This window comes from Heterocephalus glaber, unplaced genomic scaffold, assembly GCF_053883595.1.
Source record: "Heterocephalus glaber isolate CG9 unplaced genomic scaffold, H.glaber_assembly_v1.0 deba00001444, whole genome shotgun sequence".
In the NCBI taxonomy this organism is placed as follows: domain Eukaryota; kingdom Metazoa; phylum Chordata; class Mammalia; order Rodentia; family Bathyergidae; genus Heterocephalus; species Heterocephalus glaber.
Window position 1 is genome coordinate 11,341,143 of NW_028258297.1, and position 25,391 is coordinate 11,366,533.

At 55.9% G+C, this 25,391-nt stretch overlaps 1 protein-coding gene across 1 annotated transcript in view; it reads left to right on the forward strand.

Annotated features, from left to right (window-relative positions):
- The window catches only part of Myh9 (myosin heavy chain 9), an 86,155-nt gene extending 62,759 nt beyond the window's left edge, over positions 1-23,396 (forward strand). Inside the window, exons 15-41 of the mRNA XM_004845690.4 lie at positions 114-228; positions 2,447-2,640; positions 2,981-3,102; positions 3,828-3,897; positions 5,406-5,566; positions 6,217-6,325; positions 7,267-7,398; positions 7,789-7,995; positions 8,417-8,554; positions 8,834-8,957; positions 10,630-10,801; positions 11,552-11,764; positions 12,137-12,281; positions 13,403-13,609; positions 13,823-13,927; positions 14,123-14,275; positions 14,467-14,715; positions 15,874-16,086; positions 16,202-16,414; positions 16,672-16,833; positions 17,897-18,025; positions 18,887-18,975; positions 19,057-19,180; positions 19,461-19,669; positions 20,204-20,312; positions 20,407-20,579; positions 21,923-23,396. Coding sequence (XP_004845747.1) covers positions 114-228; positions 2,447-2,640; positions 2,981-3,102; positions 3,828-3,897; positions 5,406-5,566; positions 6,217-6,325; positions 7,267-7,398; positions 7,789-7,995; positions 8,417-8,554; positions 8,834-8,957; positions 10,630-10,801; positions 11,552-11,764; positions 12,137-12,281; positions 13,403-13,609; positions 13,823-13,927; positions 14,123-14,275; positions 14,467-14,715; positions 15,874-16,086; positions 16,202-16,414; positions 16,672-16,833; positions 17,897-18,025; positions 18,887-18,975; positions 19,057-19,180; positions 19,461-19,669; positions 20,204-20,312; positions 20,407-20,579; positions 21,923-22,040 — 4,155 coding nt within the window. The 3' untranslated portion in view covers positions 22,041-23,396. The remainder of the gene's footprint in view (positions 1-113; positions 229-2,446; positions 2,641-2,980; positions 3,103-3,827; positions 3,898-5,405; positions 5,567-6,216; positions 6,326-7,266; positions 7,399-7,788; positions 7,996-8,416; positions 8,555-8,833; positions 8,958-10,629; positions 10,802-11,551; positions 11,765-12,136; positions 12,282-13,402; positions 13,610-13,822; positions 13,928-14,122; positions 14,276-14,466; positions 14,716-15,873; positions 16,087-16,201; positions 16,415-16,671; positions 16,834-17,896; positions 18,026-18,886; positions 18,976-19,056; positions 19,181-19,460; positions 19,670-20,203; positions 20,313-20,406; positions 20,580-21,922) is intronic.
- The last annotated feature ends 1,995 nt before the right edge of the window (positions 23,397-25,391 follow it).

A 25,391-nucleotide genomic window follows, 5' to 3' on the forward strand; every position in this document is an offset into this window, starting at 1 on the left:
AGGGGTGTTCTCATTTTCTGACGTTTCCCCACGAGGGCGTGACTTGCCTCTGGGAGAAGCTGTGTGAGCTCAGGTCCCCGAACAGCCTATAACCAGGACCCCAACTCTTCCAGGTGGATTACAAAGCCGATGAGTGGCTGATGAAGAACATGGACCCCCTGAATGACAACATCGCCACGCTTCTCCACCAGTCCTCCGACAAGTTTGTCTCTGAGCTGTGGAAGGATGGTACGCCCTTGACCTGCACCCTGCCTGCTCGCTGTGCTGCTCACACCCCTCTTCTGCAGTGGACCCAGCTGCCAAACGGGGGCCCTGACCCAAGCCAGGTGGTTTCCATCCTCGGTAGCTTCTTCCAGAAAGTTCTCCCTGAGCCACATGGGAGAGGCCACTCCGTGCATGCACCATAGCCCTTTCCTCTGGGGGCAGAGGCTCCTCCGGGGCTGGCCGGCTGCAGATGGCCAGGGTGTTTTCCTCAGAGGCAAAGTCTGGGGCGGCCCCACGCTTTGCTGTGCAGGTCTCCAGTACCCGTGCCTCCTTCCATTTCTGCCTTCTACTCCTTGGTAGGCTGGTTGCTTTGAAGTTTTCTTTTTCTTTGTTTCTGTCAGTTTCTCCTCTCCTTCCCTGGGTCTTGCTTTAACCTCTCCGTTGCAGAGATGCAGAGCACTCAGAGAGCCTGTTTCTATCACCGCTTTCCCATTCTCCACCTAGAATCAGGTGACTGGCTGCTCGGAGTGATGTCTTACGTGTGCGTGCGTGTGTGTGCGTGTGCACCCCTGACCTGTGCAAGAGACGCTGTGGCTGTGTCCTCCTCCCCCTTGGCTCTTCTTCCTGGCTGTGCCTGTCCCCTTGATCTGCTCCGGGTTTCTGCACAGGCTCCCCTTGTGCCTGTCGCAGGCCTCGTCCAGAATGCTGGCTGTGTTAGGCTCTTTGGGGACTTCATGGTACATATGGGGAGTAGAAAGCAGTTAAAACGCCTGTCCTTAGAGCTCCCCCTACAAATGGTGACTTAGGGCTTGGGTGGCTGCTGATGTTGGCATGATGAGGTCCCGGTGTTGTGCATGCTGCTGTGTGCCTGAATGCCGAAGTGGCATTGGTGTGTTTGTCCAGTAGTCACTCAGCAAGGGCTGTGCCCTCACAGCCAGGAGTCAGGACACATTCATGTAAAGGACCAGTTATTGTGGCGCCATATCCACCGTCTTCAGCATGAGCCACCCACTGCACAGAGCCCCGGGAGCCTGTGGTGGGCACGCAGGGCAGAGATGCCTCAGTCTGATCGGTGCCTTGTCGGTTCCAGCCTCACTCCTGGCTCGTGTCTTAAGCAAGTGTCCTTTCCGCTGTCTTCAAATAAATACTAGAAATCTGACCACACAGGAGTAAGAAATGGGCTTTGTGACTCAACTCTAATTTTTACTTTCAGTAGTGGAAGCCTTCAAATGTAACTAACTCTTACTTACAACTGATCTCCAGTGGCTGGTCACTTCGGTTTGCTTTGGTTTGTTGTGTTTTATACCATGGAGGAAGCTGTTCATTTCACTGCTGCTGGGCATGAGCCACGCTGATGAGGGCTCCTTCCCCTGGAGGCTGGTTTAAATGACGAAGACCTGTGAGCCAGGAGACAGGTCAAGTATAAGAATGTGAAGCTAGCTGGGGGAGGTGGTGCACGCCTGTAATCCCAGCACCCTGGGAGGCAGCGGCAGGTGTGTTGCAAGTTCAAGCCCATCCTGGGCAACTTGGTGAGTCTCTGTCTCAAAATAAAAAGGGCCACAGATGTAGCCCACTGTGAAGTCCCTGGGTTCGATCCCCAGTACTGAGGAGAGAAAATGTTTATGGGCAGTGGTGTCCTTTGGAGCTCTCAATGACGCCACCACTGCTCTTGGTCCCTGGTTTAGAGATCTCAGCCCAGGTGACTGCAGACAGAGACTCATCCATTCAGAGCCCCGTCAACAGTGGCAGAGTGGCTTTGATCCCACCTCCTGGCTCCCAGCCTTAGGTAAAGGTCAGCGTCAATTCAATCTCCTGATTTGTGTTTAACTGAGACCAAGGACTGTAGGATGCTCTAAGCTGGGTTTTAACACCCCCAGAACGAGCCTCGTGGAATTCTCTCTGTTCCACAATCATTACCGACTTACCGTGTCTCTTTGGGAGCCTCCAGAGCGGGCTGAGAATAGAACAGGGCATATGAACACTACACTGGCTTTGGTGGAGCACAACTGCCCGAGAGAGATGAGCCCAGGGACTTTGCTGTCTCCCCCTCTGCTCCCTGCCCAGGTCAGGCCTGCTCAGCATGAGTGATCTTAGCTCTGTAGCTCCAGGCAGAAGGGCCCTGCACCGCCACACTGTCTCTCTTCTCTGTCCTGGCTTCTGTCTGTCTCTCTCCTACACCCCTTCCACCCCAAACACCCCAAGCTGGGATTGCTGGTGCTCATGAGCTTTGTGGTCTCTGCAGTGGATCGAATCATCGGCTTGGACCAGGTGGCCGGCATGTCTGAGACGGCATTGCCTGGGGCCTTCAAGACTCGGAAGGGCATGTTCCGCACCGTGGGCCAGCTCTACAAGGAGCAGCTGGCCAAGCTGATGGCTACGCTGAGGAACACCAACCCCAACTTTGTCCGCTGCATCATCCCCAACCACGAGAAGAAGGTACGGCCGCCTGTGTTGTGGCCTTGGTTCTTTCTTTTCTGCCTTCCCCATCTGTAGTGGTCCTCTCCCCACTGTGTACTCAGAGCTCTCAGTGGTACCCTCTATGGGCTGGCTCCGGAGGCTGAGGGATGTGCTGCATTTGTAGGCTGCATTTCCTGTTGGTTGTGCTGTCCCATTGTAGCCTGCCTGGGCCCAGTCATCGGACCTGGATATCAGCTTGTGGTTTGCAGCACCTCCTTCAGGCTTTTGCCTTCTGAGTTGGGGCAGGAGGTGGGGGCACACACCCTTTCCTGTCAGCCCTAGGCACAAACATGAGACCCCTGTGTGCTTTCCTCTCCAGGCTGGCAAGTTGGACCCCCACCTTGTGCTGGACCAGCTGCGCTGCAATGGCGTCCTTGAGGGCATCCGCATCTGTCGCCAGGGCTTCCCCAACAGAGTGGTCTTCCAGGAGTTCCGGCAGAGGTGAGTGGGCTCAGCCACGCCCCGTCCACAGGCAGCTGGGGTGCGGCTGGCTTTCCACATGTCCTTTCTCTGTTCCACCTTTATTCGAGAAGAGGGGTCCCCACTGTGTCACTGACAGGAAAGCCACTGTGTCCTTTACGTGAGAAGGGCCGTCCCCACCCGAAGGGACAGCCATCATGCTGGTTTTCACTCCTAGTGACTGCCAGGGCCAGGTGCTGCTTGCTGCAGGTAGAGAGGTGTGGAAAGAAACTTAAGAGGGTCAGCCAGACACTTGTGTAGTGAAGGAGGTTTATGGAGGCAGAAGTTGGAGACACTGCAGCTTCTTGGTGCCTGCACAGAGACACCGTCCTGTTTGCTTAGTGACTATGTGCAGTGCTGATTGCTGTCTTTCCTGGGCAGGGCGATGTGAGTGTGGGTGCCTGGGGCCTCCTGACGGGGACTCTAGGCAACAAGCAGTGAGTAGCCCAGCCCTTAGCCCACGCTGGGTGACTGAGATGGCTTACCATGGCGTTCCTTCCACTTTCTGGGGAACCCAAGCCTTCCTTCATTCAGCCCAGGAAAGAGCAGGGTAGGGTTTGCTACACGTCTGCTTTCCTTACGGGAATTTTTGAGAAGAACTCTACATGTGCCACACTGTAAGGATGACCTTCGTCTCCTGCATACATTCCAGGCTATGCAGAGTGGAGGCAAGGGATGGAATGACAGGGTTTTCCTTCCTTCTTCAGATATGAGATCCTGACACCCAACTCCATTCCTAAGGGCTTCATGGACGGGAAGCAGGCCTGCGTGCTCATGGTGAGTCCAGCTGCCGTCTCTGCGGGGCGGACCTTTGGCTGCCCGGCCACTGCCATAGGACGAGCGCCTTTTGATCAGTTGGTGCCTGTGCTGTGCTGTCCCTGCCAGTGCTCTGGTGTGGATTTTGCCAGGTGCCCAGGTGGCAGCCCTCCCAGCCTCTGGACAGTTGTCATGACTGAGGCCCCAGCATACAGGGCTCTAAATGAGATGGTCTGTTCTCTTTGGGGAATATTCTCCTGCTTATCTGCTCATGTTGCTTATGCATGCAGCGTAGGTGGGCAGCTTTAGCCTGGGCAGCAGGCCTGGAGCCCCATGACCAGGCCAGAGCCACTGGGATCTGTGCTTTGTGCCTTTCCCCAGCAGCCCCTGCACGATGTGCAGTGCACACTCCGAATTCTGAGTGAATGTGTAATGGCCCCATGGTGCTCAGTGGTCACGCTGGGGGTCATGCCAACCTTGGGTCCCTTTTCCTGCTTTCCAGGCATCCTGCTTTCCCTGGCCTGGCCAGGATTGGCAGCCACTGCCTTTGTCCCCTTTTACTTTCCGTTCTTTCTAAAGAATTGGAGTTTTTGAGGGGAAGAGAAGAAAAATTCAGTATTGCCATGTGCAGAAACCTGTATTCATTCACAGGGAGATTGAGGATGGGAAAGGAGGAAAAGGAGACTGCTCCCGTTCCCAGTACTTGCCAGGCAGTGGAGGGAGGGCAGAGGCAGCGTCTCCAGCTGGTGTCCTCTTCTCCACGGTGCCTCGGTCACCTGCCAGCCGGGTGGGCTGTGTGTTTCTTCTGTACGGTCTTCAGGGCAGACTGAGCTGATCACACAGCAAGCAGGCCCGGCAGCAAACCTGCCCTGGCTCCTCCCCTGGTCTCTGTCTTCCTATGAGGGTCTCATCCTGGACTACTGGTGCCATTTGTGGGCACCGGAGCTCCCCCAGATCCCCCTTAGGGTATCCATGACTTGCCAGCTGGGAGCATGTGCTAAATCCTTTCCCTCCCAGCAGACGCACATGTGGCTTTGCCTGTGGGCTTAGCAGGAGAGCCTTGTCACTGTCACCAGAGTTGCTCCAGTGAATTATGACAGCTCACACTTGGTATTCTGGTGCTTGGAGATGGTCGACTCTGCTGGGCTTCTTTTCCTTCTCTTGTTTAATTCCCACCATCCTGCTATGAAGAAGGCACTACTATTTGCAGTGTGTGGCCTTAGGGTTCAGGCGGAGTCCTCTAGCCATGGTTTCATCTTGAGCCTGATCTAGTGTGCGCAATAATCTTAGCACTAGTGATGGCCAGCTGCATCCCATTGGGATTGGCCCAGCTCGGGGTTTGTGTAGCACAATTTCAGTGCTGGAGGTGGGAGATGGAAGACGAGAAGGCCTCTGAGTTAACTCCAAAAGCCCGATTGGTCACCCTGTGTCCTAAATTCTGCTTTCTCTGGCCCAGGGCCACACCCGAGCAGAGTCTCTCTGAGGGTCTGCATCAGCACTGAGTCAGCGCCTGCTTTCTTCCAATCTAGATCAAAGCCTTGGAGCTTGACAGCAACTTGTACCGCATCGGCCAGAGCAAAGTGTTTTTCCGGGCCGGCGTGCTGGCCCACCTGGAGGAGGAGCGGGACCTGAAGATCACCGACGTCATCATAGGCTTCCAGGCCTGCTGCAGGGGCTACCTAGCCAGGAAGTGAGTTCTGGGGATGGCTCGATCCCCGCCAGGTCCCCAGCCCTCCTTCCTGTTGTGGAGGAGCTCTTAGCCAGCCTATTGTAGGGTACCCGGTGCCTGTCAGAGCCTGTCCAAGGAAAGACCTGGGCTCTCCTTGTCCCTCTGCTCCCTGGACTTTTGCCTCCAAGGAGTAGCAATGGGTGTTTCCGACGGAAGTTCAGAGAGACCAGTGGGAAGAAGGGGACTCTGGTTGGATTCGCAACCCCCAAATTTCTACTCAGTAATCCTCACTGTGTCAGCATGTGGGTACAATACCCAAAGCCTGCTGTTACCACGGAGCCCTGTGGCTCCCCAGGCAGAGGGCACCCTTGAGTCCAGAGCAGCTCCTAAGGGAGTTGGGCTCCCTGCTGCAGGACAGCAGGTGTGTGTCCTGGGTACACACTGGTCCCTGAGCCCTGGGACATGGAGCAAGAGTTTGTGGAGCTGGGCTAGGTGGAGCCTCATTATCCAGAGCCCTCCAGCCAATGCCTTACAGTCCACTTTGCAAAACCTCAGCTGACATTCTCCCCAAACAGAAGCCAACATGGGGGCGGGCTGCCGGGTGGGTGGATGGCTGAAATCCAAGTCCCCTGGGTGGCCCCCAGGTGCTGACTATGTCCTTTGCCCCACAGGGCTTTTGCCAAGCGCCAGCAGCAGCTGACAGCCATGAAGGTCCTGCAGAGGAACTGCGCTGCTTACCTCAAGCTGCGCAACTGGCAGTGGTGGCGGCTCTTCACCAAGGTGGTTGCTGGGGCCCTTGCCCACCCCTCCAAGGGCTCCAGGCCTATGGGCGGCACGAGGAGCGAGCTGGCCTCTTACTGCCCCGCGCAGGGCTCACTGCCTGTAGTGGCCGGCGTGAGCCTGGGTGGTCCCGACCCGTGGGGCTGGGGGTGTGGGTGTGGTGTTGGCCTCAGGTGCAGAGGCTCCGAGCACTGCAGCCCCCCTTGATGGGGGTGGCACTGCCCCCGAGAAGCTGCAGGACAGCTGTTTAGAAGCAGTGCCCACAGCTGCACTGGCCCTCAGCAGACTTAAAATCCTTTTTTACTTTTAAAGTTGTTCAGGCTGCTATTATTTATAATATGAATCTCTATTATTTGTAAAAAATTAACTAGCAAAAAGCATGAAGAGGAAAATAAAAGTTCACCCATAATTCCTTCACCCTAATTCAGCAGCAACAGATGTTCCATTATTCCCTCCCCCTTTTCCCTATAAACCTCAGTTGTGTAAACTGCGTACATCTCACATAGCTGAGCTGTGACTTGTATAAACAGTCTTGTAGTTTGCACTTTCCATGTAAAACTCCTTATCGGCACCAGTTTTTTAGAAGACTCTGTGCCATTCATTCCCTGGAGGACATAGCATAATTTATCTGGCTGTGTTTCCAACCAGGGATCTTTATGTCGTTTCTAAAATCTGCTATTATCAATACTGCTGTCGCGAACATTTTTGTGCATACTTAGGGATGGGTTCTTTGAAATGTGGTGAGTGGGTCAGAGGCCCATGGTGTGTAGCTCCGGGCAGATGTTCTGGAAGGTTGTACCTGCCTGTACTTCCTCCCCAGTGTGCCTGGCTGCCCCCACCCCTGGGAGCTTGCACTTCAGGGTGAGGGAGCAGCTTCCTGACCCTTGGCGGGAGTGACATGTTCCCGCTGAGCTTGACTCTGCCTGCATCTCCTTTCCTAGGTCAAGCCGCTGCTGCAAGTGAGCCGGCAGGAGGAGGAGATGATGGCCAAGGAGGAGGAGCTGGTGAAGGTGCGAGAGAAGCAGCTGGCTGCAGAGAACAGACTCACAGAGATGGAGACTCTGCAGTCACAGGTGGGTGGATGTCAGCAAGGCTCTGCCCACGGAGTGCTATACTCCCAGTGCTGCCACCTGCTGGCCGCCAGTGCGCAGGCAGTGGCCAGTGTCTGCAGCCGCAGTGAGGGTTTGTGCTGGAGGGGGCCACCACTGGGTTGAAGTTCAAGTCCCAGCTCTCCCATGTAACCTTTCATCCCATTTCCTATGGATATTGGAGTTCGTGGGCCAGTGGCTGAGGATAAATAATATAATGTTGGGGGCTGTCTGGGAACTTAAGCACTTTCTGGCTGGAAGCTGCTCTGGACTGTGTGTTCTCCTCTGCCCTGAAACCTGGGCTGCAGAGCATCCACCTTGGAGTCGCTTGAGGTCTCAAGGAGCTTGTGTTTGCTCTCTGTGCGTTCTTTGCAGCTCATGGCGGAGAAGTTGCAGCTGCAGGAGCAGCTGCAGGCGGAAACAGAGCTGTGTGCTGAGGCCGAGGAGCTCCGGGCCCGCCTGACAGCCAAGAAGCAGGAGCTGGAGGAGATCTGCCATGACCTCGAGGCCAGAGTGGAGGAGGAGGAGGAGCGCTGCCAACACCTGCAGACAGAGAAGAAGAAAATGCAGCAGAACATCCAGGTACCAACTGCCTCCCTGCAGAGGGGAAGGGCTGGAGGCCATGAGACCCAGACAGCACAGGGAGCAAGTCATCGTGGCCCCTCTCTGCCTCCTTGGGCGGCCCTACAGAAGCTCTCTTCAGGGTGGTTATTCACGGCATGCTTGTCTCGGATCTCCACAAGGGCTGCCCTGTGGAGTATCAGAGCCTGTTGCGTTCCTCTCTCTGGTCCTTGTTTTGCTGCCTTTTGGGGCAGGTGGCCCTAAGTGTAGTCCTCTGCCTGTTGCAGGGCTGGTTTGGCGAAGCCCTTTACCATGGCTCCCTGGCAGGTTGGCCCGGCTCCTGTTTCATATTTGTGGTCCTGTGAGTGAGGCCTGGCCCCGTCATAGCCCAGCTCCTGGGCCTCCGGGGTGCATTCTTCTCACAGCCTCCCCTCCCCGGCAGGAACTTGAGGAACAGCTAGAGGAGGAGGAGAGTGCCCGGCAGAAGCTCCAGCTGGAGAAGGTGACCACTGAGGCCAAGCTGAAGAAGCTGGAGGAGGACCAGATCATCATGGAGGACCAGAACTGCAAACTGGCCAAGGTAAGGCGCCCTGGGTGTCCCGGGGAGGCAGGGCCGGCAGGGGGAGCTGCCACCTGCAGGACTCTCATGGTGTTAGGCCCTGTGGAACTTACCCAGCTACTTCACGGGGCCGGGTGACCTGCTATCCAGGAAACCCTGATGCACTCGATCAGGTGTCTAAGGCCCTGCCTTGCCATTCTATCCTAGATTTGCGGGCAAGTCGTGCTTTAGGAAAGCCAAAGTGTGTGTGCCCTGCTGACACTAAACTCTGACCTGGACATCCCTTCCCCTCCCCTCCAGGAGAAGAAGCTGCTGGAGGACAGAATAGCCGAGTTCACCACAAATCTCATGGAAGAGGAAGAGAAGTCCAAGAGCCTGGCCAAGCTGAAGAACAAGCATGAGGCCATGATCACCGACCTGGAGGGTGAGGCACCTGGGCAGCAGCGTGCCTGTCACTTGGAGCGCAGGGTGTCTACAGCCCACCAGGGAGCCACCACCTTAAGACCCAGGGCCACTAGGCCGTAGGGGACAGCGTCTGGTCCTGTGGGAGTTTGGGCTACAGACCTAGACTGATTGGCTGAATGGTCCCTGCGAGAGGAGAGCTCGGGGTCAAGCTGCGACATCGCTCAGTTGTCAGGCATCATGCATCTCAGCAGCGGGGTCTGGTCTGACCTTAAACCTGGCCAGCCCATCACCTGCTAGCTGTGCCATCTCTCACCTACTATGTGCTCTCTTTGGGCTGTGCTTTCTCTTACTTGTGCAGGGGACACGGTGGGAGGGTGTTTGTGAGGCTTGAGCACATGAGCAGGCATGAGCTAGAAAGTGCCAGACAGCTACTGTCAGAGGTCACTGCTTCCTCTGAGGCAGGGTGACAAGTCCCTGGGATCTGTGGCACAGACCCTTGACTCCTGAGGAGCCCTGGCCCTTGCCCTGACAGCCATGTTGGGGGGAGTCCAGACTGTCATAGGAACTCCTAGCCCAGTGGTGGACAAAGGGCCAAAACGGTGCCGGCTGAGTGGTGGGAGGAGTTCCCCCAGCTTGGTGTCACTGCCCTGCCTGGCCCCTGTCATTAGTGTGGGCTGCAGTACAGCAGGCTGTGGGGGAGAGAGAGGTCCCAATACAGAGTCCCCTTTTCCCAGTGATGCCCGCCCTCCCCTGGGAGGAGCCTGAAGGATCAGGTCATCCAAGGGGTTTATGGTGGTCCTCTAGCGTAACACATGGAAATGTGACACTAACCCATGTTAGCAAGAATGTAAACCAGTGAATGCACACGTGCTGCTCTGAAATATAAACTGGTATGTGGCTTTATGGCACAATTGATCATACCCGGGTGAGGTTGAAGCTTGCATGCCTGTGATCAGCTGTTCCCTTCAATGCTATTGGCTGTGTGTGCTGGGAATCATAGGCAAGAATGCTCAGTGACTTTATCCATCAGAGCATAGGACCAGCACAGCCCAGATACCTGTCAGTTGTGGAAAGGTAACTAGGTTGTAATATAGTCGCATAAGGAAATGCTAGGGCAAAGGCCAGAAGAGTATGTTCCGTGAGACTCAACATGCGAAGTCTCAAAATCGTAAGCTGGAGCAGCAAGGCAAGTCTAGGAAGAATCATTGCAGCTAAGTGCAGGGCTGGGCACCTTCCTCAGTGCTTTAAGATGTTCACTCATTTGAACCTCTTAGGAGCCTAGGGAAATAGGTCATTTTCCCACCTTTATGGATCACGAGTTATAGGATGATGAATTACCTAGGTGGTGTCACAAAGCCAGAAGTTGAATCCTGATGATGTTCTTTGGATCTGCAAAATTCATACTAAGCAGTGCAGTGCTGCTAGATAAGCTCAGATTCATGCAGAATGTGGTACAGCCCTAAAGGAAATGTAGTTGCTCTGACACGGAGGACAGGGGACGCATTGCAGAGAGACAGGAGCCTTTGTGTCTTGTGCCAATGTCCTGCTTGTTCATCCAGGTCTTGGTTACAGACATCATATATGCCCTCCCTTTAACGTTATGTTTATGGGAAGTGCTTCGTAGTGTTTCCTATAGTTATTAAAAGCAGACAGAATGCCTGCAGCCACTAAGGGTTTGTGTCCACTCTCAGAGCGCCTCCGCAGGGAGGAGAAGCAGCGGCAGGAGCTGGAGAAGACCCGCCGCAAGCTGGAGGGAGACTCCACAGACCTCAGCGACCAGATCGCTGAGCTGCAGGCACAGATTGCTGAGCTCAAAATGCAGCTGGCCAAGAAGGAGGAGGAGCTGCAGACTGCCCTGGCCAGGTGAGGCCTGGGTCACCAGCTGCAGCCAGCTGACCAGTGCCCCACTTGCAGCTGGCTTCCTGCTCTGCTGTTGGCCCAGGGTCTGTGAGCGCACCAGTTCATGGCCAGGCACATCTTGTCCCCTAAGAGCATGCATGGTCTAGGGTGTCTTTCGTTTGTAATCCCCCCCAAAATTGTTCACCACTGTCACCCACCCCTTTCAAATGTGTTGGCTAAATTTTTAAATTTTGTTTTAAATTTCTTGGCTATAGGCACATGTTTAAAAACAATTTTTAAAACTAGCTGTAGATTCACAGCAAGATTAGCAGGAGGTGTAGAGCTTTTCCCACACTCACCCTGCCCCTGCATGTGCATAACCTTCCTGGTTGGCCACACCCTGCACCAGAGGGTGCGCTCTTGCTCATCTACAGTCCGGAGCACATTCACATTTTTGCTTGGTTGCAGTCATTGTGGACTGTAACGTCTTATTTTCTTTTGTTTTTTCATTGAACATTGGGATTTTTAAAAACCTTTAAAGCTGTTCATCTTGATCTGGAAGATGAAATAGCAGTGCCTCTGTTTTCTAGCTCTGAGTATTACTGCCCTTCAGTCTTGGGGACGCCTTGCACGTTGGTGTGCAGAGAGTGACCCCAAGTGCCACGACTGTGACTGCCAGATGTGGCTTTGGCTGCTTCCCCAAGCCTCTGCTGCAGACTCTGCTCTCTGAAGGGGAAAGTGGCTGCATACTGACGTTACTGATCTTTGTGGCAGAGTGGAAGAAGAAGCTGCCCAGAAGAATCTGGCTGTCAAGAAGATTAGGGAACTGGAATCTCAGGTTTCCGAACTCCAGGAAGACCTGGAATCTGAGCGGGCTTCCAGGAACAAAGCTGAGAAGCAGAAACGGGATCTTGGAGAAGAGCTAGAGGCTCTGAAAACAGAGCTGGAGGACACTTTGGATTCCACAGCTGCCCAGCAGGAGCTCAGGTGTGCGATGGGGCTGCCCGGCCTGGGGCTGGGGAGACCTTGGCCTGGAGGGATGGAGCCGGGCCTTTTGCACGCAGGGCGGCCCTACATACAGAGGGCTTGGATGTTGATGTTTCCTCAGCAGCTTCTCTACAAAGGGGGAGGCCTGTTGAGCCAAAGTTTGGGCTGATGCAAGGGTAGGCCCCGAGGCTGCAAGGGAACAGAAGGTGCTGCAGGGTGTGTCTGTGACCTGGGGCTGTGGCATGGACCACCAAAGAGGGAGGCCAGTGCAGACAAGTGCTGTGCCCCTCACCAGCCTCTGCAGTCAGGGAAGAGCGCAGTGCCGCAGCATCCCAGCATCCTTGGCTTCACTCAGGGTGTTTCTCCACCCAGGTCCAAGCGCGAGCAGGAAGTGAACATCCTGAAGAAGACCCTGGAGGAGGAGGCCAGGACCCATGAGGCCCAGATCCAGGAGATGAGGCAAAAGCACTCACAGGCTGTGGAGGAGCTGGCAGAGCAGCTGGAGCAGACCAAGCGGGTGTGTGGCCTCCCCCGCCTACGGGCAAGGAGGGGCTGCTTCCGGGGCGGGGCCTCCATTGACCCCCAGCACTCCGGGCCTTGCAGTCTCTAAACTGGTCCCGAAGAGCAGAGTGGTTCAGGCGTCATACTGCCCGGGTCTGAGGCCTGGCTCCAGCTTAGTTGCTGAGTGACCTGGGCACATAAGAACCCCCGTGCCTCAGTTTCTCTGTCTGGAAAGAAGGATGATGATAGGTCTGTCTGATATGATTATCTAAGGCTTAGAGTTGCTAAAGACGTAAAATACTTAGATAGTAAGGGATAAATACAGTATGTTGTTGGCAGTATGCACAGTCTGCCAGACCAGAAAATGTCAAGGAATCAGCGACCCTGAGCCCGAGTGTCAGAGGGCTGAGTGGTCCCTTTTCTGACTGTGGAGTCCTCTCCTGTCACTCCCAGCAAGCAGTATACCGGCCTCTTATTGGGAAGCCCTGGTGACATCCATCCCGCAGGCCTCCTGGCCAGGCAGCTCCCTGACAGGACAGGCCCTGCCTCCTGTGGCTGTAGCTCTTCCACGAGGCAGCTGTAAAATATATTTAGAACCATCCTGTCATCTGTCTTCCTACTGCTGCGCTGCGGGCCGGGTGTGACAGTGCCTTCCTTGGGATCAGTGTTCTCACTCAGCCAGCCTTTGTGCACACGCTCATCCAGTTCAAGATGGGAGGGTTGCGTGTATCTTGTAAGCTCCAGCTTTGCGTTTTGAAGGAACGTTACCTTATTCCTATGAACATCAGGTTTCAGAGAGGGTTTACTGGAAGTCTAAGGACAATTATAGTTTCCTTTGGAGTATAAATACTGCTAGAATCAAAACGCCTGCAACACCTTTCCTAGAACATTCCCTCTATCCAGGGATTGTCTTAGAGCTTGGGAAGCTGAGGTCCTCAGAGGTGAGAATCATCTGAGAGAAGGGCACGGCTGGGGTCTGGGCTTCCAGCCCAGGGCTTTTTCTGTAATTGTTATTTTTGCTGCAGAGGCAGCAAGCAGTTTCTCCACCTAGAGCAGGTGGCTCTTCAGTGATGTTGGCAAGAGCAGCCACATACCAGGGCTCAGATGTCTCATTTGTGTCCTTGCCCTGCCCCCCAGGTGAAAGCCACCCTCGAGAAGGCGAAGCAGAGCCTGGAGAGCGAGCGGGGCGAGCTGGCCAACGAGGTGAAGGTCCTGCTGCAGGGCAAGGGGGACTTGGAGCACAAGCGCAAGAAGGTGGAGGCCCAGCTGCAGGAGCTGCAGGTCAAGTTCAATGAGGGAGAGCGCGTGCGCACCGAGCTGGCTGACAAGGTCACCAAGTTGCAGGTGAGGTTTCTGCTGGACCCTGGCCTGGGTGTGGGGCCCTCGGCACCAGCTGGGTTGTGGCCCAGGCCCATAGGAGGTGAACTTCTCCCCCTGCTGTCTGCCTGTGCTGGCTCCTGAGCGGGGGCCCCTGTGGTCTGATGGTGACTCAGGTCCAGCTCTGCCAGAGCAGCTATAGACTAGCTCACCGTCCTCGCCTTTCTCTTCCCCACCGAGGTCGAGCTGGACAATGTGACCGGTCTTCTCAACCAGTCTGACAGCAAGTCCAGCAAGCTCACCAAGGACTTCTCTGCACTGGAGTCCCAGCTGCAGGACACTCAGGTAAGGACAGGGCCGGGCCCTGGCAGTTGGAGCCTTCGCAGGAGGACCCGGTGCCCATGTGGCCTTTGCTGCCAGACCTCCGTGCTTTCATCACAGAGCGCACCTGATCTACCCTTTCCTCCCTCCCATCGGGTGTGGGCCTGAGAGCTCTGCACTGTGTCCCTGAGCGCCACGCCCCTTGCCCCCTTGGAGTAGGAGCTGCTGCAGGAGGAGAACCGGCAGAAGCTGAGCCTGAGCACCAAGCTGAAGCAGATGGAGGATGAGAAGAACTCCTTCAAGGATCAGCTGGAGGAGGAGGAAGAAGCCAAGCACAACCTGGAGAAGCAGATCGCCACCCTCCAGGCCCAGGTGTGGCTGCCCCTCCACAGAAGCACCTTTCCCTTCCCTGGTGGAAGAGGGAAGTGGTGGGGCAGATTCTGCAACTGGGTTGGCTCGCTGGTTCCCCTCACAGTATGGCAGTCAGCTTCCAGGTGTCCCCAGGCCAGGTGTGTCTGGAACAGGTGCCATCTGTGTGTCTCCTTACTGCCTGCCCTGTCCAGGTGACCGACATGAAGAAGAAGATGGAGGATGGCGTGGGGTGCCTGGAGACTGCTGAGGAAGCCAAGCGGAAGCTCCAGAAGGACCTGGAGGGCCTGAGCCAGCGGCATGAGGAGAAGGTGGCCGCCTATGACAAGCTGGAGAAGACCAAGACGCGGCTACAGCAGGAGCTGGACGACCTGCTGGTGGACTTGGACCACCAGCGGCAGAGCGTCTCCAACCTCGAGAAGAAGCAGAAGAAGTTTGACCAGGTGTGTGGCCACAGCTTGGCTCTCGCATCTCTCTCTCCAGCCCACAGCCAAGGGCAAGGCCACTTCAGAGTCTGCAGAGTCTGGGAGCAAGCTGAGTGGGGCCTTAGTTGCCAGCTTGCTAAGGGGCCTGGGAAGAAAGCGCCGAGAAGAGGGAGTGTCCGTGTGATAGGGTCAGGAGCGGCCTTTCCCTTTATCTGTTTCTTTTTAAACTCCAAAATTCTAAAATGGTCTGATTTTACTATTTAAAATGTTTTATGTACATGTTCATATCTATTCCTCATTCCAAGAGTCAAGACAGCTTACAGAGATGCCGACACCAGGGCCAGATAGAATAATAGAATAAGTAAATCAGGATGCCAGCAAACTACAGCCAGATCCACCCCACCACTGTTTTGTAAGGTTTATGGGCCACAGCCATGCCCGTTTACATGTTGATTCTGGCTATTTATGCTGGAGTAGCGGAGCTGGGTAGTTGCTCCAGACTGTAGGACCTACAGAGTCTAAGGAATGCTCTCAACCCTTTACGAAGAAAGTTAACAACTTGTGGCGTCAAAGAGGAGCAGGGCAAAGGGAAGGGGAAGGCGGAGGTCAGGTAGAGCCAGGAGCGGGTCTGTGCAGAGACAGACACCAGAGTGGCTGATGGCATTTTTTTTTTTTTGGTACTGGGGATCGAACTCAGGATCTTGCACTTTCGAGGCAGGTGTGGTGCCACTGAGCTAAATGCCCAGCCCACTGATGGCATTTCTGGAGGAGGCTGCACTTGGCATTCGGGCTTCAGAGCAGCCAGACTCATGTTCTCTTCAAGAAAAAGGCCAACCCCATTGTTCAGGGGTTTTCCAGGTTCTGGGAGGGAATGAACGATTCCTTTGGCTTGTGGAAGGAGCACTGTGTGACATACAGGATCCACGTTACTCGGTGATAACAGTGAAACAGAGGTTAAGACGTGGTGTCTGGCACAGGGGCGCACTACACTGTGACTGTCACCCTCTGATCCAGCCAGCTCCTGGGCAGCAGGCTTGAGTTGCTCATCCTGGGCCTGGTGCGGCTCAGACCCGGCATCCAGGTCCTCATTTCCTGCAGAGCCTGGGGCTGGCTGCAGTGCCCACAGTGGTCCCCAGCTGTCCACGCCCTGGCCTCACGGTGGGTGCCTCTTACTAGCTCCTGGCCGAGGAGAAAACCATCTCTGCCAAGTATGCTGAGGAGCGGGACCGGGCCGAGGCAGAGGCCCGAGAGAAGGAGACCAAGGCCCTGTCGCTCGCCCGGGCGCTGGAGGAGGCCATGGAGCAGAAGGCGGAGCTGGAGCGCCTCAACAAGCAGTTCCGAACGGAGATGGAGGACCTCATGAGCTCTAAGGACGACGTGGGCAAGAGTGTGAGTGCTGGGTGGGCCAAGGGGGCCTCTGGAGAGCACCATGTGGGACATCGCACAGGGCCAGGGTGTGTACGCCTGTCCATGCCTCTGGCCTGACCTGGGCTTCTGGGCTCAGGTCCACGAGTTGGAGAAGTCCAAGCGGGCCCTGGAGCAGCAAGTGGAGGAGATGAAGACTCAGCTTGAGGAGCTGGAAGATGAGCTGCAGGCCACCGAGGATGCCAAGCTGCGGCTGGAGGTGAACCTGCAGGCCATGAAGGCCCAGTTCGAGCGGGACCTGCAGGGCCGCGATGAGCAGAGTGAGGAGAAGAAGAAGCAGCTGGTCAGACAGGTGCGTGGCTCCCTGCCCCAGGCAGAGGTGCGGGGGCTGCCCGGACTTTGGAGGCCTCCTTGCTCTCTCCTTGCTCCACCTGGCTGTGTAGGGCTCCTGGTCCACTCCTTCCCTGGCCCCATGTCCCACTTCTCTGTCCCACGGTGACTCACTCTGTTAGGTCCATAGACCCTGCAAGACTCCTGAGCTCATGGGGCTCAGGCCTGGAGTGAGGTCCACATGTGGCCCAGCCTCTTGAGCTGTTGGTGGCACCCCAGGTGCGGGAGATGGAGGCAGAGCTGGAGGATGAGAAGAAGCAGCGCTCAGTGGCAGTGGCTGCCCGAAAGAAGCTGGAGATGGACCTGAAGGACCTGGAGGCTCACATCGACACAGCCAACAAGAACCGGGAGGAAGCCATCAAGCAGCTGCGGAAGCTGCAGGTGAGGCCAGGCCGGGTGGCTGTGGTCTGCCGGACCCATGTGGGGAAAGCAGTGAAAGCAGTGCGGGCCGGGGGTGCCTGCCTCCGCCTCTGTGAGCAAGGGCGTGGGGCCACTAAGCCCCTCTCACCGATGGAGCCTCAGGCCATGGCTGCGTGGAAAGAGTAGTCTGGAGGCAAACTCGCAGTGAGATCAGTGACTGGTTATGGTAAAAAGCAGCAAATAGGTACAAGCCTAACCCTGCAGAAGGCTCAGGGAGGGTGGCCACTTAGTGCACGTTTCCAGAAGAAACCAGGTACTGACCCAGTGGACAGTGATCAAAAACTCTGAGCTGAAGGGACACACACTGGGACATTTCCACCTTGTCAGGAATTTAAAAGGAGCACACTAAGAAGTGTTCTGAGGGTCCCATTGTGCCCAGTGTGCCACCAACAAGAATAAGTTTAAAAATTGGCTGTGGGCGGGGTTGTGAGCCATGGATTCTATAAGTCCCGGTAGTGTTTTAAACTGGCACAGACTGGCTGTGCACAAGGGCCATACCCTTTGGCTCAGGGAATGCCAGTGTGACATTTATCTGCAAAAGAAAAGGGCAACTTGACCAACGTCTTTGGGGTCGTAACACAGCAGAACGACAGGAAGAAGCACGTTTCTTGCTTTTTAGCCAGGCTAGCCTGGCAGGAAGCACGTTTCCTACCTTGTAACCGGGCTGCCCTGGGCACGAACTTTGAATTGCGAATGTCATTGTGCAGTGCTCTGAGCACCAGGTTTAATTTAATAGGAAGTTATAGGAAGTAAGAAAGGGCGGCACGGGCTAATATGTATCCAGTGATCACCACATTGGAAAGCATGCTTTGTAGATCCTGATGTCACATGAGTGTGAAAGGGTAAGGGATGCCGAGCTGGCCAGTGGTCAGTGCCTCTGCCCTTTCACAGTTCAGTCGGTTAAATACGGCAGTAGGCTGAAAGCAGGTCTCTGTTGCCGAGGTGCCCCCTCTGGGGTGTTGGGGTGGAAGGCCCGGACCACGTGGGATGTGGGTGGCAGTGCCAACCTCTCCTCCCCACACAGGCCCAGATGAAGGACTGCATGCGCGAGCTGGATGACACGCGTGCCTCCCGGGAGGAGATCCTGGCGCAGGCCAAGGAGAACGAGAAGAAGCTGAAGAGCATGGAGGCCGAGATGATTCAGCTGCAGGAGGTGAGCTGGGCCCCCGGGAGACACCCAGCAGGCGGCAGCTCAGAGCCATCGCCCATCTGCCCTAGCAAGTGGGAGGGCTGGAAGCAAGCGAGCAAACTCCAGCATGAGTTGGAAGGGCTCCCTCCAGGGCTTCGTTCTGTAGTGAGGTCCCTTGTGTGGTCATTGTGTGTGGAGGTGAAATTGTGACAGTTCAGGCCGCGTGCTGAGGCCTTGTGATAATCATATACTCATACCTCCCGCTGTGAATTATTCCCTCAAGAGGGCCTGAGTGTCCTTTTGGCTGCCTTGTCAGTCACATGGCAGCCTCATAGCAAAGCATGCTAGAGGGTCTCCTACAGTGTGATGTTCTGGCTTAGGAGGTGCTCAGCCAGACCTGAGGCCGGAACGTCCTCCCCTGCTCTCCTGGGGCCGGGGTGATCTTTCCCTCCACTGTCACTGTGGCCCTTGTGGAGGCTGCCTCCCCCTCTGAGTGAAACCTGTCCCTGCACCTGGTGTGAAGCGACCTCAGGGTTCATCCTGGGTTTACACCTCCATCTCCTGACCCCTGGTCTGCCGGGAATGCAAAGCAGCCAGCACCGAGGATCTGTCTACTTGTCCCCTCTTTTAGGCCAGGATGTTTCTTGTATCTCTGACACCTGGCTTGAGTCCTTGCACTTGGAGGGGTTCTGTGAACATGTGGTACTTAAAGCTGTGATCTCAGAGGAGGACTCACCTTGTGAGCCAGAGAGGTTCAGGGAGGAGGGCTTCGTGGAAGAGAGGAGAGTTGGGGCTTGGGGAGGGCAGTACCTCAAGGTGTCTGTGGAGTGCTGGGAACGGAGGCCGTGGCAGTCCCAGTGGTCACATTCTGGGTCCTCGTGGCAGGAACTGGCAGCTGCCGAGCGTGCCAAGCGCCAGGCCCAGCAGGAGCGGGATGAGCTGGCGGACGAAATTGCCAACAGCAGTGGCAAAGGGTGAGTTGAGTGAGGAGCCAGGAGTGGGGCTGGAGTGTCTTCCCCACCCACAGACCCCTCATTTTTCCTCACCCTCCCCAGAGCCCTGGCACTGGAGGAGAAGCGACGTCTGGAGGCCCGAATTGCCCAGCTGGAGGAGGAGCTGGAGGAGGAGCAGGGCAACACGGAGCTGATCAACGACCGGCTGAAGAAGGCCAACCTGCAGGTGGGCTCCAGGGTGGCCGGGCCGCCTTCCACACCAGGGCTCCTGGCCCAGGATCTGAGCTCCTTGTGCACATAGAGGCAGCAGTTGGCAGAGGCTGAGGGCTCACTCGTTCCTGGTTGCTTCTGGGAAATGTCTTGGTGCCCGTGGCGGTCTCCGGGCCCATTTTGGGAGAGCAGCGTCTGGTGGGATCTTCCTGTCCCCTTTCTCTAGCCCCAGTGGTGAACAGTCGTAGTAGCCAGAGCCCAGCCCGACTCAAGGCCACTGGTTTTCCTTCCTGCAGATCGACCAGATCAACACCGACCTGAACCTGGAGCGCAGCCACGCCCAGAAGAACGAGAATGCCAGGCAGCAGCTGGAGCGTCAGAACAAGGAGCTCAAGGTCAAGCTGCAGGAGATGGAGAGCTCTGTGAAGTCCAAGTACAAGGCCTCCATCACTGCCCTGGAGGCCAAGATCGCCCAGCTGGAGGAGCAGCTGGACAACGAGACCAAGTACGTGCCCCCCCCCCCCGCCCCCCAGGTGCCAGGCGCACAGCGGCAGTCTTTCTGTCTGCCCCCTGGAGCAGCCGTATGCCTTGCTGTGGGCCTGTCCTTGGCCTCCTGGGTCCAGGGGCTGTCTTCCTCTCAGGGCAGTCCTTGTCCCTCTTGCTGGAGGGGTTCGGGGTTTGACTCGGAGTTGAAGGTTGACCTTGAGGGCTTCAGTAGAGAGGTGCAATGTCATGCCCGCCTGGTCAGCCGCCTGTGGGCTCAGAGAGACACTTCCTGGGGGTAATGGGGACCTCGCTGAGTCCCAGCCCTCTGTTCCCCATTCCCTTTGCACATGCATGAATAGCCTCCTCGGGGCCCGGTCGCCTCATCTGTAAAGTGGCCATAATCACAGTGCCTGTCCTCAGAGACACACCACCTAGCGGGTGTCCGGGGAAGACCTGCCCCGTGGCCTCGAGGCCACCCTGTGGGGTCAGCAACTTGAGGCTCCTTGGCCGAGCCCCCGGGGAGGTCCCCGAGCCACGTGTCTGTGCCGCGCAGGGAGCGGCAGGCAGCCTCCAAGCAGGTGCGCCGGGCCGAGAAGAGGCTGAAGGACGTGCTGCTGCAGGTGGATGACGAGCGCAGAAGCGCGGAGCAGTACAAAGACCAGGTGTGCGCAGAGCCGGGCCAGGGTGCAGGCGGGCGGGCCGCCGGGCGCACAACCAGAGCCCCTAACCGGGTCCCCTGGCCGCCCGTCTGTGCAGGCTGACAAGGCGTCCACGCGCCTGAAGCAGCTCAAGCGGCAGCTAGAGGAGGCCGAGGAAGAGGCCCAGCGGGCCAACGCCTCCCGCCGGAAGCTGCAGCGCGAGCTGGAGGACGCCACGGAGACGGCCGACGCCATGAACCGGGAGGTCAGCTCCCTGAAGAACAAGCTGAGGTGAGTCACACCGGCGGTCCGAGTTCCCTCCGTAGACACTTGGACCCTGCTCTCCGCCGCGGCTCATGGGCAGGTGCTCAGGGACTCATCCGGAAGGTGCCCGTTGCAGAGCAGTGCGTGCCCTTCACGGGTTCTGCTGGCCTCTGTGGCCTTAGCCCAGCCTTGGGAACACACAGGAAACTCCTGGTGATTTATTCCCAGCTGGTATCAAAAGTCCACCTTCCAGAAGCTCCAGGCTTGACGAGGACATTTCCAGGCTGGGAGCTTTGAATCAGAAGTTGCTGGAGGCCACCTGGCTGCATCCCTAGCACATAGCAGGCACCTAGGAAATAAATACCTGCAGGGTGCATGCCAGCCCCGACATGTGGTGCATGGGAAAGTTGGGGAACTGCTGAGCGCCCCTCAGGGACAGGCAGCTTCCGAGAGGGGTCAGGGGGTTGCAGGAGGTCATCTCTTTCTCCAAGAATCTCATTGCTCTTTCCTTCTCCCACCTTTTTTGGCGCCACTGGTGATGGAGCCCAGGACCTCGTGTGTCCTAGGCAAGCACACTGCTGCTGAGCAATATCCCCAGTCCTTTTTGTCTTTGCTTTGAGCAAGGGTCTTGCTGAGTTGCCAAGGCTGGCCTCAAACTTGATGCACTTGCCTCAGTCTCCTGAGCAGTGGGGATACCAGATGTGCAACACCACACTTGCCCCTTTTGTTGGAGAGAGTGTCTTGCTGTGTAACCCAGGCTGCCCTCAAACTCACGATCTTCTTGCCTCAGCCTCCTGAATAGCTGGGACTATAGGTATATGCCACCATCTGTGGCTGGGGCCTATGTTTTTTTTTAAGGCCTAAGAGCAAAAAGACCAGACTTGGTCATCGGTATTTTAGGGTGCATTTTCTAAGCTATGATCTGAAGATGGCTGTCTTTGTGCCTGTGTAAACAGTCATTCCTGTCTCTACCTGTTTTGTTTTGTCTTTGGAGGGGGGATGGAGCCCAGGGCTCTGCACTGTGGGGCAAGTGTTGGGCCCAGCCCCGCTTGTTTGATAAGGAGTTTGCTCAGAGGGGCGCCTGTTGCAGGAGGCAGCTTCAGCTGCTTTTGTGCTTCCCTCCTGCTTTTCTGACCTGTTCCGTGCTAGTGTTAAGACGTCCGACGCATCGCTGGTTTGCAGGGTGCCCTGCTTCCTCCGGTGTCCTTCTGTCCCACCCACTGTGATGACTCCCCAGGCGCAGTGCTGCTTCTCCCTCACAGGAACGGGCAGTGCCCGGTTTCTACCTAAGGTCTGCTTTGAATGTGTGCAGTGTGCTGCCGCCCCGCCCTCGCAGCCGGGCCCTGCTGACCCTCTGCCTTTGTCCTCAGGCGTGGGGACATGCCCTTTGTCGTACCCCGCCGAATGGCCCGGAAAGGTGCTGGCGACTGCTCAGACGAGGAGGTGGATGGCAAAGTGGATGGGGCCGAGGCCAAGCCTGCTGAATAGGCCGCTTCTCCTGCCTCCTGGTGGACGTGGACGGACAGATGACTCCGCACCTCTCCCCGCCCCTGCAGTGCCCCGCCTCGCCTAGGGACTGCTGTGACCGGGACCCCTTCCCCCAGCCCTGTTGAGGGCATTGGCTTCCTCGGCTGCAGCCCTCCAGCCCCTCCCCTCTCCGAGAATCTGATACCAAAGAGTCAGGGCCGGGGCGCATGCCCAGAAAGCGTGACCAGCAGGTCTGTACCCTCTCTTGCCTGAAAGCACCGGTGGCGAGGCAAGGTGGGCAGGCTGCGGGGCCAGCCGCCGTTTTCTGTGAGTCTATTTTTCTTCAGACTAAAGGAGTTTTGATAGCCCGACACCCAGAAGCGTTGTGACCTTCCCCCTGCCTCGCCATCGGCTCCTCCCTCCTCCTCCCTTGTCTGCTGTTGGCAATCACATGTGCTGACCTCATGCCTCTGTCCCATCAGACTCCCACCCTCCTGGGCCCTGAGTGGTCCGGATGGAGCGGCCCTGGGTTCCACCCCTGTGCAGGGCACACAATGTGGGGGCAAGGGAGGCTCTCCCCACCCCCTCTGGGCAGTGCCACTGTCACCGCCCCTCCTGATTCCAAGATGTCTCAAGTGCAATGCCACCTCCCCTCCTTTGCCGAGGGCAGCCCGCCCCTGCACAGCAAGGCTGTCAGGCCAAGCAGACAGGGTGTCGGCCGTGCTGGAAGGGCCAGCAGCCTTCTGGTGGCTTCTCCTAACACTCTTGGGGACCAAATATATTTAATGGTTAAGGGACTTGTCCCAGATCTGGCAGCCAGAGCACCAGAGAAGGCTGGTGGCCCTCCACGTGATCCTGTGCCTCCTCCAGGGCTGGGGCCCGAGGGCAGCTTATCTGCACTGTTGACTCCGTACAATTGAAAATCTGCCACCTGCACAGATTATTTTTGAAAGGAAAAAAAAGTTTTCTTTTCTCCCCTTCTTGTAATAAATGATACAATTCTGAGTCTGTCACTGCATTTCCTTTGGAACCATGTTTAGAAGAGAGTAGCTTGTCCTACACTGGTCTACACTGGTTGCTGAATTTACTTGTATTTCTAACTGTTTTGTATATGCTGCATTTAGACTTACTTATGGCAAGAAGGCATTTTTTTTTAAAAAAAAGGAAACAAACTCAAATCATGAAGCTACATATGCCTAAAAAGCTCTGAATTCAGGTCCCAGTTGCTGTCTCAAAGGAGTGAATGGAACTCCGAGCCACCCCCTTTTTATATAATACAAAGTGCCTTAGCATGTGTTGCAGCTGCCACCACTACAGCAAGCTGGTTTACAGATGTTTTCCACTGAGAGTCACAATAAAGAGTACCATGTGCTACGAGCCGCGTCTGTGGTGTCCGTCTGCAGAGAGGGCGCCCGGGAGGGGCCGTGCTGTGGACCCAGGAGAACCTTAGCCTCACCTGTCCAGAATTTTGAATTGGGAGGGCTTCGAGTAATCAGTGAAGGCCGCAGGGCCAGTCCCACCAGTGTTGATGAGGGGCTGGGTGCCCACATGCCTGAGTGGTTCACGTGGATGCACCATGTTTCTCTACCCCGGGAGGAGGGAGGTGACCAAGGAGTGGAGGTTGGGGTAGAGAGGGCTGCACCTGTGGAGAGGCAGAAGCAGGAGGGGAGGGTAGCAAGCAGGCCCGGGAGGCTCTGCCCAGGGCCAGCAGCACACAGGTCGGTGGTTATAAGTAGGGTGTGAAAGAGGATCAGTGAGTCAGAAGGTAGATGATAAAAATGGATCCATAATGCTAGGCAAAGAGAAAATACGAAAGCAGTCAAAAGACACAGCGGACAGACCAGTTGGGACTCAGCATCTCCCTCCATCTAATCCAAGTCCCCAGCGGAGAGGATGAGGCTGTGCTGCGGCACCCTCTATCACATGTTGACTTTGTATATTGACTATGTTCTCATGGTCATCTTTTTTGTTTCATCAGTTACCTGCTCATTTTTTTTTTTTTTGGTACCGGAGATGGAACTCAGGAACTTGTGCTTGCGAAGCAGGCGGTGGCACCACTGAGCTAAATCCCCGGCCCGACTTGCTCATTCTTAGGCTGATACCGTATGATTTTCTTTAGTTTTACCCTGTGTTTTGACACTTTGATGAGGGGACTGGCCATTCATTACTCTTCTCGTAAATTCTGTCTTCTCATCCTTAGCTATTTATTTTTTAACTCTGAAGATGCGTCATGGATTAGAGTTGGCTTGATGTAGCCAGCGCTTCTCAGAGTGGAGACCCCAGCCCAGCAGCAGCAGCAGCAGCACTGCCCAAGAAGGTGTTAGAAATGCACATCCTCATGCCCACGGCAGACTTGACTTAAAAAACTTTGGGATCAGGGTATTCAATATGAGCACTCAAGTACTCGTGATGAATATGTGTGCTCTGAACCCACAGCTGGAATTAAAGGGCTCCATTTGTGTTTTGCCAGTGTTTGTCCTCTTGCCCCTTAGTATCATTGGGCCCTTAGGTAACACTTCATCCCTGGTTTCTTTGGCTTCTCTACTGGACCAGCAAAGGGTTGGCAGTGCCTGGGTTGCCTGACCCATCCTCCATGCAGGAGGGGTTACTGACCTAGAGTCCCTTGCAGGTGAATGGTCCATGTTTCCTCTCCACCCTGCAGTGTGTGCTGGGTGGAACCCAGTAGTAGATGCTGCCCCTTTCCCAAGGGTTTGCTCCTGACTCATCATCTTTCCTTCACTGCTTATGTTAGTTAACTTTCTGTTACTATAGTGGAATATTTGAGGCTGGTAACAAGTTTATTTAGCTTGCAATTTTGGGAGCTGAAAGTCCACGTAGCATGGTGCAGGTTCTGGTGAGGCCTCTGTGTCTGCATCACATGGTGGCTGGCAGCATGGCAAGAGTGCATGTGCGAGGGAGTGATCACCCGGCAAGACAGGAGGACAACGCAGAGCAGGACCAGTCTTGGAGCTTCTGCAAGGCTCCACCTCTAAAGGTCCCATTGCCTCCCAGCACTGCACACTGAAGACCAAGCCCCAGTACTTGAACGCTTGGGTAGCAGACCTAGACATTCAACCTCTGCTTGGGAGGCGTCTCCCTTGGCCACAGCAGACTTGAAACGTTTTCCTACCCCAGATGACTCCAGCCTGTAACCTTCATGTACCCCTGGTCCCCTCTGTCAGTCATTACTCTGAAAGTCCCCAAATAGGCCTGCAGTATGGAAAAAAAATGCATGGAGGCCCCCCTCTATAAGCAACACTCCCTCATGATCCTAAGGCTATTCCCAGAGGGCTCCCTCCACTGCACTCCATTGTTCCCCTGTGATGCAGCACAGGTCCTATGAAAGGCCTTGCCTGGGTGCTCCGAATGCCT